Genomic DNA, 15,529 nt, shown 5'->3' with positions numbered 1-15,529 from the left:
CTGATTCACTACTTTCATTTTTTTTAAGTAGCACATAATAGACTGCAGTCCTCTCTGTTTTTTTCTTCCGCCACGTGTTCAGTCCTCATCTGTCCAATTTGCCCTCCTCATGTTTGTCATCAACTGCATCAATGGAATGGACTACATTACACACGTGCCTCTAACCCAACCCATAGGCCTTACACATTGCAAGATTGGTGGTACAACACAGCATTATAAATTGTTAAAAATGGTGGCAAGTCGACACCGCAGGGGCGTTTCGCGTTGACATAGCAAGTTGCATTACAATATGATGAGATGAAGAGGTCCACTCACTCACTCACTCACAGCCAATGTGTCTCTTAGTGCGGGTTCATTAAGGCAGATATGCAGAACATTAATCTCACTAATGGAGATTCTCTCTAGAGTCCACTGTCAAGTGAAGGTCGTGGAGACGGTAGCGCAACGTGTGACAGCCGAAAACCGGGCGAGCCTCATTAACCCACACGGGCATATTTGTCAAATCATAGGTGCTGGGTATCTGGCTTGATGAAGTGTTTATTAATGCACCCTATTGCAAAACAAAATGTTCACAGAAATCAGCATGTTGGAAACACCTTTGATTGAGTTTCAAATTCAGCTGTGTGGCCTGAGAGACTGTCTCCTGATTTGTTGATGCATAATAATCGTCCCTTGTTCTGTTCATTTTTCCCTTTTTTCATCTATTCCCTCCATTCATTTCGAAATAAGCGATTCCTTCTCCTCTACTTGTCTTCATTTCCGGGGTTAAAGGTCAAAAGCTCTTTGTCGCCGTCCAGCTCTCCGATGGCTTCAAACTCCAAAATGAACTGAGAGTTGTTGGGTTCCCAAAAATATACGAGTGCGCCTTAGCTTTTCATTTCGAGTCTCTTTAAATAACAATCAAGAGTTGTACGTTTATTTATTATTTACTTATATATTTATTTCATCTCTCATATCTTGATCATCACACCTAAGTCGCGTGTGTGTCCCTTGTTTTAGGGTCCAGTTGTTCCACTTTCTGGGGTCTATTTTTCCATTCAGTTTGTCCTTCCCTTGTCGGTTCCAGGGTTGTGATCAGGATAGTTTACAGTGCAGAAGCAGCAGACTTGGGGATGATGGAGCGGTGACAAACGTGATTGTGGAGTTGTCAGCAAAAAGGGGCAAAGTCATCACAACACCACCACCTTGTCTCCCATTCTTCCCATCCATCTGCTCTCATTCCCTCTCATCTCATTTATGTGGTATAGGCCCACACACACATGAAAAATGCTGTTTACTCTTGACGTTAAAGATAAGGGCAGGAGACTCATATAATGCAGGAGAAGAAGGGGAAACCGGTCAGAAAATGGAACTTGTGGTGCCTTAAAGGAGAAGTAAGTGATATTTGTTTGTTAATATAAGTGTTAAATCACTCTATATTCATACAGCAATCACTTAAACAGTGTGTGCCGGTCATATCCAGGTTCTCCCAGTCATTCAGCTTTGCAGTCATTTTCAGATAAAATTTCGCTCGTTTTAACCAATCAGGAGACAGAGCGCTATAAAGAGGCGGGTCTCTGTGCCCGTGAACGAGGACTGGCTGCTCTCTGACAATATCTGACAAAGACGGCTGTGCGTTCATGTGGTAGTGATGTAGGGACGAGGGAGGGGATTGCTAACTGCAGTCACTGACAGGAAGTTAGCTAAAAAAGGACCATATCACTTACTTCTCCTTTAACTTATCCTGAACAAAACCCCTGACATTTTCAACTCCTTGTCATCAAACCTTCCTTCTGCGACATCCCATCCACCTCCTCCATCCTTTTCCCCTCCTCCTTTCTCATCCCCCTTTCCCTTCCCTTCCCCTGTCCACGCTGCTACTTGCACACAAACTGGTCGACGAGCGACGTGCAGCGCTTGCACTTGACGTAGCAGCACCAGTGGAACTTGCAGTGGCAGCGCTCGTGCTTGTAGATCTTGAACTGGTCGTAGCCACGGCCGCAGCACATGAGCTCACAGCCGTCCATGCCCTCCGAGGTTTTGTTGCAGAGGCGGCCCTGCGTGCCCAGGGAGCCCGTGGTCTCGTTGCGCAGACAGTAGTCCGGGCTGGGGTCGATGTACGCCAGGTCGTCTGCCGTCGGGGCGTTGAAGCGCTTGTCCAACAGCTCCAGCTTGCCCTAGAGAGAAGAAGAAGTGCAGAGAGAGAGAGAGAGAGAGAGAGAGAGAGTCAGTTGGTGTGAGATTCAGGATCATTGTGTATACTAGATGGAACATGTGACGTTACCTGTCAAATCAAATTAATACCAAATATAAAGTTGTTCACAGCAAAGGTTAAAGGTGAAGTAAGCGGTTTATTTATGTTAATATAAGTGTTAAATCGCTCTTTATTCATACAGTGATCACTTACATAATGTGCTCGTTTCATAAAGCCGATCTCTCAGTCAGCTGCTTTGCATGTAATTGGCAAATACACTTATTGTAGAATCCCGAAATTTTTATCCAATCAGAAGAGAGAACGTTACAAACCGTCACCTGTCTCACTCATACATACTATATACACTCCATGGTCTCACTGCCGGTGCACGCCGGAGCAACAGATGGGTGAATGTTTATGCGCCTACAATGGCGGAGCAGGTAAAAATCCTTCCCAATGTCTGTTTTGATGGTTTATATCATGTTTTATCACACTTATGGATCTGAGATGATGCTAGATAACTCGCTGCTTGAAGACCATAGTGCATTAATGTGGTGACGTAGGGACGAGCGAGGGGACTGCTAACTGCAGTAACTGACAGGAAGTTAGCTAAAAGAACCATTCCGCTTACAGCACCTTTAAAATCTGGCTAAAAGCAAAACAAGCCTGTACCCATTTTTGGCTTACTTTCGTTGCTTACAGGTTATAGTGTTATGTAATGTGATGATATAGTACAGCATGTGTGTTGCTGTATGTGTATTCTGTGTTGTACTATGGTTTTAATATGTTGATCAATGAAGGCTTTGTATGTTGATTAAGTTGCCCAAGTAGGGACAAGGGTTGTAAATAAGCGGAAAGCTATTAAATTTCCTTTCAGGTCATCAGTTGCATTCTTTGTAATGGAACTGTAATGTAAAACTGCATCGTCCCTATACAAAAATAAAATAATAATGTATATATTTCCCATATGTTTGACATAGGCTATATGTATATATATATGCATGACACTTCAGTGGTTTTGCTGTGAGGTCCTAGCCTGGCTCTACCCGCCCACCTACTTCCGCCCAAATTTCATTTTCCCTTCAGTAGTCAGTCTGAGGACGGGGCATATTAGTGGGATTTTGCTCGAACAAATTTCTGGGTGTCCAATCAGCGAACAGAGGAAGTGGCTGAGAACGATGACGTCGAAGTCGCACTCCAATTTCAGTTGAATGCTGCGTCCCTTTATACTCGGAACTCGGAAATTTCCGACTTGGTAGTTCCGAGTTCCGACCTGTCTGTGTTCCAGTGTATCTGCTCGGGAAAGTATGGACGCCTACAACCTTTCTCATCCAAATAACTAAACGTTAGGCTCTAGCAAGTTACCGTTGCCAGGTACCGCTAGATCCATAGACTACAATATGAACTGAAGTCGGAAATTTCCGAGTTCCCAGTACAACTGAAACGCACCGTCAGAAGCCGACCAAACGTTATGCGATTGGTTGGCTGATCCAGAGTGGCACTGAGCAGATCCAATAGTTTTAAACTTCAACAGACACCCGCCTCCAAGTGAGTGAACGTTTGCCAATTACAGCAGTTCCAGACCTTCTGTACAAATGAAATGAAGTACGATGGTCTGGTTGCACCAGGCTTGTGAGGTCCATACCTTGCGTCCAATGCGCATGGCAGCCGCACTGTCGTATTTCTCCTTCAGGTATTCTCCTACAGTCCTGAAGTCGGCCAGCTGGAGCCAACAGGTCTTCAGACTGCAGGAACCTGAGACGCCATGACACTTACAGGCCACATTGGCCAGGTTATAGACCGCCTGGTGGAGAGGGGGGGGAGAAGAAGGAGCTGTAAGATAGGTGTGGTTGCTTTATATCATCTTTATCTTTCTACACATGAAGAACACAAAAAGAAAAACAGCTCTAGTGCTTCTTTCCCCCCACAATTCATTTCCATTATAAACAAACACACGTTATTATATATATATAAAAAATCAACTGTCACTCTTTTTTGAAACTGTTAACTTTTCTGACTAGATCCAATGTTCTGGCTGGTAGTTAAAGACCTCTGGTTTACACAGTTTAAAACATATTCATGTTGTGATGCAGAGATACTATATTTATACGCTGCTACCATCTAGTGGAGAACATGTGTAACCACTGCCTCCCGACAAATACTTAGAAAAGCACAACCATTGAATAAATCAAGATGAATTAAGATGATATTCAAACACAAGAATTTTAAATTTCTTTAGATAATAATGCTCTAAAAAATTCTGATAATAAATATTAAGTCAAGATTAAGTTAGGAATAATATCTGTTCAGCCAGATACATTTTCTTTTAAAATTTCAGTTTGAAGAAATAAAACTCAAACAAACAGAGTCATTCTTTTTTTAAACCACAACTAACTAACAAGAAAGTTGCTAAATCCCATAATGAAGAGCGAAAACAAACAAACAGCTGAATTAGTTTGGCTTAAAAGGTAATTGGCTTAAAAGATAATTAGCCTAACTTAGCAGAGTACAGCCGTCATGCCAATAAGGCTTTTGACTGGTAGAAATCTTGAGTGCTATTTTGTGTGACTAAAATGCTTCGAAAACAATATAAAAATGAAGGCATTACAACCTTTTGGGTCATTTCACACTATCACACTCTCCTGCCTGAAAGAACATGTGAATGATGGCTAAAAGGAAGGCGCCACCCGAGGGACCTTTTCTCCAAAATAAGCAGCAATAAATCTAAATCATATTCCTGTCTCTTGTAATCTGTCACCATTGTGTTCTGGTGCCACACACACACACACACACACACACACACACACACACACACACACACACACACACACACACACACACACACACACACACACACACACCCACACAATGTGTTCAAATGTGCGGTAACCTTAAAGGGGGAGAAATGCAAAGCATAGCATAGAAAAACAAAGAAAAGGTTTTTTTGCCCGACACGGCTGTCAATACTACTCCACCAAACTAAAACAAACAACTGAGAATAGAAGAGCTACTGCTAACCAGAGGGAATGTGGCTCTATTGTAAACCCGGTTTCCCACGCTGTTCCTACATAGAAAGCGTTAAAGAGTACCTGTGAGAAAACTATAATTTACATAAAATAAGTTTAGCTTTCAGGGAAATCCTCCTCCTATAAAAGAGGTGGATCCACTCATCTGATATTTATTCGTTTTTAATGAAAAAGAGCCCTATGTTTCACTCTTTCATTTTGAGAAAGCAGCATTGGCTAAATATATGACTGTACACACCATAATTCCTGGTCTGGATCCTGTAAAATCCCACTATGATTTACAATCTAAATGCCCCATTTTACCCCCCAAAAAACTCATCAGCTGAGACAATGTATCTCCACATTATTTTCCTGCATTCTCATTATTTCAATGCAGGATGATTTTGCAAATTAGGTTGGGTCTCAACATAATTAGGCTTTCTTTATTTTTATTTTTTTATTTTTAACATAATGGGTAGGTTAAGAAAAGCAAAACAGAACAGGACATACAAGATTTATGGTCCTAGCAGCAGTGAACTTTAGGGGGAGCCCTTCAGTCACACAGCTTCCCCACGTCAGTCATCAGTTAAGCACTTAAGCAGAATTCCATAAACAAGTCACATAAAACATCACACACGCGCACACACACACCCCCCCCCCCCCCCCCCCCCCACACACACACACACACACACACACAGCGGTGTAGCCTCCTCGCTGAAACAAATAATTTCCGATTCCTAACTTCCCCCCTTACACAAATGAATAGCCACCAGCCCGTCTCCTCACATTGCCTGATCTCAATTACCTTCTCACCTCTGTTAACCCCTGCATCCCCCCATCACCTCCCCACCCACCCCACCACCCCTCTAACTTTACTACCCAGCAGGCATAGCACTCGGCACCATCCAATCCTGAGACTCAACCCCCGTGACCTCGCTCCGACAGAGTGGAGAGGACAATGACATTTTGTGATGGCAGAGGCCCTCTGATTGTGTGCCCTGTTTTTGCCAGTTTAGAAAAGTTTCAATTTAAATGGGAAAACTAACTTCTGAAATCATTTCTCAGTGTTTCCTCCTGGTATCTTTCTCATTGTTCCGGGTGAGCGAGGATTTAGTTTCAAACATAAAACCCAGAGGGGGAGATCCTTATATTTTATGACTCCCTGTCGTTTTACGAGCCTTCATGTTTACTCACATCCCCTGCTGTGGCTTTTATTAGAGGTGCAGTCAGAACCCCGGAAATAAGAAAAGTAGGGATTCAACTCTTTTTCATCTATGGCCCCATGCTGTCGATAGCATGAAAGATATGAAGGAGGCCAGTTTTATATACATAAAGCCTGCAAAAAAAGTTTAATCTTTCATTTTTTTCCCCATATTTTTATTTACCTGCTGTTGCTACCCTGTATATTTCATTGTAATGAGGCTATAGAAACAGTTCATTAATAATATTGCAAGCTGCCAATAACCTGTCAAACTGAGCCACGCATGTACTGCATGTGTCTGCGTGTGTGTCCCAGCGTCACACTGAGCTATTTGGAGAGTCGTGCCTGCAGGGCGCAGCAGTGGCACTGGACCTGCTGAACACACACACAAACACACACACACACACACACACACGGTCAGTCATCCATGGTGGAGACACGGTCTCTGTGTCAGGCACAATAGGTTTCTGCTCAGACAGGGTTAGGGGTTGGGAGCTGTGTGTGTGTGTGAGTGTGTGTGTGTGTGTGTGTGTGTGTGTGTGTGTGTGTGTGTGTGTGTGTGTGTGTGTGTGTGTGTGTGTGTGTGTGTGTGTGTGTGTGTGTGTGTGTGTGTGTGTGTGTGTGTGTGTGTGTGTGTGTGTGTGTGTGTGTGTGTGTGTGTGTGTGTACAAGAATGGGTTAGAAATAGAGCAAAATAGCCCACCCTTTGTAAACCAAGGAGAGGGACACATTTTCCTGTCTGCTCTTGTTGTTGTTGTTAGGTTAAAAATATCATTAGGGCATTAAACCTTTGCTTGTAACTTTGTCACTTGCTGTTTGACACTGACATTCACACTGACTGTTGATTCAAATGGTATATAAGGTATAGTTAAGTAATAGTAACTTTTTAAAAACTTTTTACTGATTATGAGTTCCCCTGATCTTTAGTCTTCATAAACATTATTAATATTTGTAAATCCAATCCAATCTTCTCATACAGTTTTTTAAAGTTTTAAATTGACTTATTTTTGTCCATTGCTCTCCCATTGGATTCCTTCCTTTTACTTTTTTGTCTGTTAAAGGGGTTTTAAGGAGTTATCCAAACTATGGGTCTGTGTGCTGTACTGATAGTAAAGGGCACATTTGGGGTTTGGGGCTATATAGATAAAAATGCACATGACTCGACAGTCACTTAAAACTTCCTCTGTTCTCACAAGGAGATGTATTGCAGAAATGGACCATCAAAGTCCATTCTAACAAGATTACTTTTGAAGATTACATGAGAGCATTGCTTCGGAACAAATTGATGATAATTTTTCATCCTTAAATAACTCTTAGAGAAACGGTGTTTCACACACAGCACACGACATTGCCTTATAAACAGTGTGTGTCCTCTGGAAACCAAGTAAGAGCAAATGTGGCAAAGAAACGTGGTCTGTTGTTGTCTTTAGGCCCGGGAATGTACATCTAGTAGTTGTTTTGGTCTCTATGTGACAAGGCCTGCCTCATTTGATTTGTGTGAAATGGAGACAGTGTGACCTAGGAGGCTGTGTACATTTGTGTGTGTGTGTGTGTGTGTGTGTGTGTGTGTGTGTGTGTGTGTGTGTGTGTGTGTGTGTGTGTGTGTGCGTGTGGCTTTGAGAGTCGCGGGAGTGTGACGGAGGTCCATCCCTCGCCCTGTGTCTCTGTCTCCAGACGCTTGTACACACAGGCGACCATGTTATCCGCCTTGCACACAAATCAAATGAAGCTGAGCACGCAGACACACACACACACACACACACACACACACACACACACACACACACACACACACACACACACACACACACACACACACACACACACACACACACACACACACACACAGACAGCTAAGCGGCACACCCCTGTCACCTCCACAAAAGCCCTGCGGTTTGCCTTGTTCAACCAAGCAAGACAAATCCCGCTTGGGACAAACCCGGCGTGTCCACGAAAAGAAAGAGGAGAAGGAGGGATGAGGAGGAGGAGAGAAACTGTCTTCCTCTCGCTTGCTCTCCCCTCCTTTTCATCTCTCTCTTCTCCTCTCTTCCATTTCGATGGACAGATGACAATGAAACACAGGGATCAAACAGGAGAGGAGGAAAAGTCATTCAAAAGAGTGTGTATGTTACAGAAAGGGAAGTGTGTGTGTGTGTGTGTGTGAGAACAAGGCTGTAGCAGTGAATCTGTCTCCTGCATGCGCTCCCCTGCTACAGCCCCAATGGGACCCTTTAGCAGAAACACAACCTCTCCAGACCCTCACCTTTGACCCCTGATACACACACACACAAAAACAGGCTCACTGTCTCTCACACAAATCAAATGGAGCCGGGACGAGGACACACACACACAAACAGCGTATCTGTCTTGCAAACAGCTTTAACAAAGCTCCTCTAACTAAAGATAAACATATACTCCTGATTCAATGTGTACCAACCAACGGCAAATTGACATTTTACGAGAAAAGTGTTTATGTGTGTGTGTGTGTGTGTGTGTGTGTGTGTGTGTGTGTGTGTGTGTGTGTGTGTGTGTGTGTGTGTGCGTGTGTGTGTGTGTGTGTGCTAGTGTCTGTATGTAGAGCTCAGCCGAAAGGTGAAAGGTTTCTTTTTGTGCATTTGAAAACAACTTTAGCACCATTATCAAGTTTGAAACTTGTCATTGTTGCCGTATGGCACTGTATGGCAGCCATAGTGGGACAAAAAACCTCAGAAACTGAAGCATGGCAAGTTTGAGAAAACATTTAACCAGCACCATTTATCCATCATTTATCTGTCAACCCATCCATCTCTTTCTTGTTTTCTACAAAGTTTCAACTTCATCACACAATTACACATGTTGTTGTCCATTGTGTTGCTGCGTTTATAGATAGTGTGTGTGTGTGTGTTTCTTTCTTAACTGGAATGTGCATTGACCTGGAGACCTATAGCCAGACTCCAAGGGCGTTAGACACTCCCAATAAATAACTCACTCACACACACACACTCACAAATACTGCCCGGTCAGTCAATCTGGGGTGCCTTGTCTCACACACACACACACACACACACACACACACACACACACACACACACACACACACACATTCCTTACAGGTATAGTATGGGTTTGAAAAAGGCATGAATGTACCTTTCTCCCGGCTTCGTTGTTTTGCAGGTTCATCAGTGTGCGGGCGTGCTCAATTGAGCCCTTCTGGTAGTTCTTCTCTCTCTCCCTGGCATCCACAAACTCCCGGGCGAACCGATAGCCGTAGTGCACGTTGTCGCCGCAGCCGCCCCACAGCCAATCACGTGGCAGGTCTCGGGGGCGCGCCGCACGGCTACACCCGCACGTGGAGAGCTCGCCCTCGCGACACGCCCTGCTGATTGCGTTGACCACTCCGGCCGCACTGATGGAGTAAGTGAAGGCTGTTTCCCTGGAGCCTAAATAGAGAGAAGAGATATATATATATATATACAATGAGTGGAGGCGAAGGATAGATTATGTGTCACATGGAGCAGGATATTCCTCTTATATTTTTACCTGTGTTATGTAGTAGCCAATGATATGCAAATAGTGAGCTACTTTTTGTCATGATGGCGTTCATGTTTTTTTTTATTCAGGGCTGTGGTGAATGCATGTGTTCACTGACAGGAAACATGGGTAACTGCTCAGGTTAAACCCCCCCAACACACACAGACACGCACGCACGCACGCACGCAAACACACACACACACACACACAGCGCAAACAGCCCCACACCCACTTGACCTAACAATAGACAATAGCTGTGATTTGAGGCTCTAAACTCTGGTACCTGGTTAAACTCAGACACTTTTAAGTACCAGCCAAAACATGTGGAGCATTCAATGGCGTAAGTAAACTTTTCCCATATAGTAGGCCTTTGGGTGTACCTGCCCTAGTTCTTCTGGCTTTTCAACCATAATGTTGGATTCACACAGGTGTGGAGCAGTCAGATAGTTTTGGTTTAAATCATATAGATTTATCGGTAACACTTTATAATAACTATCCATTGTAACTCGTTAATAGATCATTAGTAAACTCTTAATTAATGATTATTAATGATTTGTTAAGTGTGTGTTAGCAGTTTGTTAAGGATTTATAACAATGATAGATAGTTAATAGCTTAATAATTGAATCAGTTCATCTGGGAGGTAATCCGAGATACCGACGAGGCTGAAATAGACTATAGACTATACACAGTGCATGGGCAACTGAGGGCAGCCCCATTTTCAAATATTTTTAAATAGTCTCAATACAGACTGTGCATGCCATGGACTTGAACGTGACGTGATCAATTAATCTCGGATTACCTCCCAGATGAACTGATTCAATTATTAAGCTATTAACTATCTACCATTGTTATAAATCCTTAACAAACTGCTATCAAACACTTAACAAATCATTAATAATCATTAATTAAGAGTTTACTAATGATCTATTAACGAGTTACAACAGATAGTTATTATAAAGTGTTACCGATTTATCAAAGTAGCACGTCTTATCGGAAGCAAAATTCTTTTTACTCTGTGTGAGCAATTCTCTTCAAAACTACTAATGATTATTCCCGACACAAAGCTGTTGACAGTGTATATCTGTGCCTAATGTTATTTGCCAGACATCAAAATGGGTTAAAGTTCAGGGTAAAAGATCTCGAATCATGAACAAGTCTAATAAAACCCTATCCATGGGTAGATAGATGCCACTAATGCTATGGGATTGTGATTTGGGGCGAACAGACCCTTTAAAAAGACCAAAGGTAAGAGGGGGATGAAAAGGAGTCAGTGGGAGAACTTCATTTTTACAGGCTACAAACTCTGTGTTTACTGCACTGTGCAAAGACCTACCATACTACTTACAGCATGTCAGGGTTGAACCATGAAGCTGGATTATGGATTCTGACTTTATTCTAACAATAGAAAAAAAAATCTGCTAAATATCTTTCTTCTTCTGCTGTTATGCTCTTTGTAGCTACCTCGAGGCATCACATTCAGCAGATGGGTCTATATTAATGATTTCTAACGTCGCCACGTTACTCTGGAATACACAAACACTCAGTCTATTCTCTGCATTAATACACAAACCGTTTAGGGGAAAAAAACAGGACAAAGACGAAAGCCTGACAGGTAGGAGGTTAAGTGCTGTGAAACTGAACATTAACATGTGAACAGCAAAAGAGCCTTGTGGTATTTCTGCATTTACAAAGACCAAAGGGAGGTTGAAGATTGAAATTCTGCATCGATAAAGGGGAAATGTCACCCTTAAGTGTGCTATGACATTCCTGTAATGTTGGAAGAAAACTGCTACATGTTAATTTTATAGACTGTAGGTATTCTCATTTTCGGCCTCATGTATTTCTCATGCTTTAGGAATCTTGTACCTTGTTACCAGTGTGTTGTGGGACTCGCTGATAAGTGATGCCTTTACCATACTTTATTGTATTGCGTTTCATATATTTTTATTCTATATTCGGGTCATTTAAAACAAGTGTTTTGCCAGACACAACCCTTAAAATTGGCTTTTTTTAGACTTATTTTGGTTAATTTACAATTTTCAAATAAACATGAAAAAAAATATTCCATTTGATCCCTTTATTGATATGTCTCTTAAAGCATGTTGCATACTGTGTTATTGCTATGTTATTGGAGTTGCTATGTAGCCTATATACAATACAATAAAATTCCAGCTTGTAGCCACATAGGCTACTGTCTTGAAATTCTACAGTGGAATACTTTTCGTTCTAGTATCGCTCTATAATACATTCCCATTGTCTGGAATCAACACCGGCCACACACACACACACACACGCACACGCACGCACACACACACACACACACACACACACACACACACACACACACACACACACACACACACACACACACACAGACAGACATACAGGTATGCAATGAATGCAGAGCTGAGACGCGCGAGCTCCTCATTCAGGTTTTTTTAGTAGCAGCCAGGCAGGGTCCCCCGTACACATTATGCATCCGGATGAAGAGGCAGAGACACAGAGACAGAGGCCGAGTAGTTTATGGGACTGCTGGGGCCCAGACTTCAAATAGCGGGGTCCGGATCTGCCGGCTCGGTGTCAGCTCATCAGCGCATTTCAAAAGGAGAGCCCTTAGGACAATGGACCGACTAACACCTCCGTATAAACCTGGAGATAGGCCGACTGTCAATAGAGAGAGACGGCCAGAGACAGAGCGACGGAGACAGAGAAAGAGCAGCAAACACCTCGTCTGACTGCCCGCAGCGGATTTGACACTTACTTGTTGATGAGAGCTTTCCCACATCGCCTGCTGAGAATTACGCGCACAAGATACTGATCCAGGATCTGAGCGTATACTCCGAGTGTGTGGATGTTTACTTAAATTACTGCTGCACCTACGCAGTGACGCAGATTTGTTTTCTTTTTTTTCTGTCAATTTATCTAGTTCGTGTGCGTCTCACTGCCTCCAAAAGATGACCCGTCCCCCATTGCGCCTGCGTAAAGTGGGAACGACGAATGAGACGAGCGAGTTTACGTTGTTTCGATTTACATTCACAGGCTATGGGTGTGTGTCTCTCTTTGGGGCGAAGTCGTCATTATGTGAAATGCTAGGAATAGATTAAAAAGTCCTGTTGACGTGTTCTTAACATCTCGGGGTATTTTTATCTTTTACGCAACAATAGCTAAATCCACTGTAATCCTATATACTTACAGTAGATGTTATCAAGAAATGCACATACTCGGAAAAGTCCTACAATAAAAAGAGAAGCATGCAAAATTGTATCTGGACCATGTTAGGAATCTTAATACTGAAATGATTAGCTACTAAATAAAAAATAAATAAAAAGGATAAAAATTAACCGATATAAATGTGTAGGGCAGGCTATAAAAAAAGTTGAGTATCACAGCCCACACTATATAGGCTATGCTATTGTAAATCTCTCGAGGAGTATTAAAGTGAATACTCTGATGTGTATTCATTTTGGATGCTATTATGCTACATGGTTGGTCTAAGCTTTTCTTTCGGGTTTGTCTAAAGTAAAGTCTGCTCCCCCCTGACCTCTGAGTCTGAATGATCCATCCATTCATTGGCGCCCAGTAGTATTTCCACTAACAACCTCACTATACTCTGCTGTCAAACTCATATTCCTGTCTAAACAACGATATGTGGTACATTGTATTAATAATATATCCACATTCAACACTCCTCCTGAACCACATGACCTGCCCAAACCACAGAATCCTAATAAAGTCAAACAATGAACGTATGCACTACTACTGCCACCACGTATAGCAACAGAAGATAGATGATTGTGACAAACATGATACTGAAGACTGTACAAACCTGTTTCTGTCCAACCTTTGACATGATTTGATCAAAGTCAACAGTAACTTCTGGTTCTTCTGCATGTATGGATGTCTGAATATAACCAAATATAAGATACATTTGGAAATACAGACATAAGAAATACCCAATGTCGTATAGATTTTGGAGGCAGGGGGCGCACTAGTGGCTCACCGGTAGGGCGCGTACCATTAAGGCAAAAGTCTTTGTTGCAGCAGACCTGTGGCCCGGGCGGTTTTATTGCACGCCCCCCCCCCCCCCCCTACCCACCCCCTACACCTCTCTCTCTCTCCCCATTACAACTTTGTGCTTAATACCATCCAATAAAGGTAATAACACACACAGCTGCTGTACACAACAACAGTGAAACAGTTACTTTTTTTTAGGAAGCTTTCTAACTTCAAACAGTGTTCCAGGGATCCAATGTTCCGGTGAGGAAAGTTTATTTATTTAGTTATGAGAATACACCTAAGAAAAAGTTACATAGTGCACCTTTAAGACACTTTAACAACAACCTTTCCCTGTGCTGCTCCTGACTTTTCTCATCATAAATAGGTTAAAAAAAACTCACCGATCTGCATGACCCGTCCGAACACAGATGTGTTGTCCACCGTGCTGCAGTTCCACCTTCTCTGTCTGAACTGGAACTGACACTCCTTGATGCCCGTCTTGGCTCCGTCTCCGATGTAGACCATGTGGTCCTGGTACAGCTGGCACAGCTTCCTCTGGCCCTGTGGAGGAGAATTCACCATGCTCATTTGAATTGAGATTCCCACAGCTGAGCCGAATTTATGAGTGTGGTTTAAGCATGGGTCGGGGTTATCCGGTTTCAAGGTAAACGGCAGTTTGAAATGTCAAGGTTTCAAAACTACTATTATTTTTCGTCATACCATTCTAGGGTATTACTGCCCTCCCCACACACACACACACACACACAAACAGGATGTTAAAACAAAAGTTTATTAATGTCCAGAATATTCTATATGTGTTTAAAAATGTAGAATATTGTTAATATTGTAAAAAAAAAAAATTTTTTTAATCCAGACAACAGAAACACATTTGAGAGCTGTAATCGCGATACCGTGATACTGTTTAAACTGTTAATTTTTATCAACATAACGTCAGAATATCATACCGGCCCATGCCTATAGTGCGGTGAGACATGTGTTTGCAATGGACAGGACAGGAACTTACCTGGGAGAGGCCAGACAGCTGACTGCAAAGAGGCTGAGCTCCGATGATGTACATCTCTGGCCGCTGGATCGGGGTCAGAGCCAGTGACCTAAAAGAGACGGAGCAGGCCACAATAAGTCTAAATTTAAACCCAATAAACCCTATCTGTTAAGCTCGGAGAGTTGTAGATCACATTCCTGTGATCTACAACTCTCTCTCTCTCTCTCTCTTTCTGTCTCTCTCTCTTTCTCTGAGATGAGCACGGCGCTGTGTTGAGGACAAAGTTCAAGACACAAGTTTATTAGTACAACTGGCCTATAAAGTGCAGAGCAATAGACTCTTCTGGTGTTCATCACTGCAACCACCCTACTCAAGTTTCCATGTTCGACCCCCAACGACTGTAAAGTAATCGTACATTTTGAATCACTGCTGCTCCTGAAAAAAGGGCAATATGTGCACGCGCACACACACACACACACACACAAATCAAATCTAAGCTGACACTTAACAATTTCATGGCCATCTAAAGAGCTACAGGGAGCTCAGTTACCATGCTATCACATGTATTAGATGCATTCGTGAAATTGTGGCATGGTTTGCGCAACAGGGGGGGTCTTGTCCATGTATTCAATTGCACTCC

The 15,529-nt window shown here is 42.7% G+C and overlaps 1 protein-coding gene across 3 annotated transcripts in view; it reads right to left on the bottom strand.

The window, feature by feature from the left end:
• Window positions 1-15,529, bottom strand: part of wnt5b (wingless-type MMTV integration site family, member 5b) — a gene marked incomplete at its 5' end in the record, with an annotated part of 89,804 nt that continues 74,275 nt past the window's right edge. For all 3 annotated transcript variants that reach the window (XM_080050717.1, XM_080050718.1, XM_080050716.1), the window contains 5 exons: window positions 1-2,156; window positions 3,819-3,977; window positions 9,506-9,798; window positions 14,288-14,447; window positions 14,911-14,998. In XM_080050717.1, coding sequence (XP_079906843.1) covers window positions 1,857-2,156; window positions 3,819-3,977; window positions 9,506-9,798; window positions 14,288-14,447; window positions 14,911-14,998 — 1,000 coding nt within the window. In that variant the 3' untranslated portion in view covers window positions 1-1,856. The remainder of the gene's footprint in view (window positions 2,157-3,818; window positions 3,978-9,505; window positions 9,799-14,287; window positions 14,448-14,910; window positions 14,999-15,529) is intronic.

This window comes from Ammodytes marinus, assembly GCF_949987685.1.
Source record: "Ammodytes marinus genome assembly, chromosome: 22".
In the NCBI taxonomy this organism is placed as follows: domain Eukaryota; kingdom Metazoa; phylum Chordata; class Actinopteri; order Uranoscopiformes; family Ammodytidae; genus Ammodytes; species Ammodytes marinus.
This window is presented reverse-complemented; position numbering and strand designations above follow the sequence as displayed.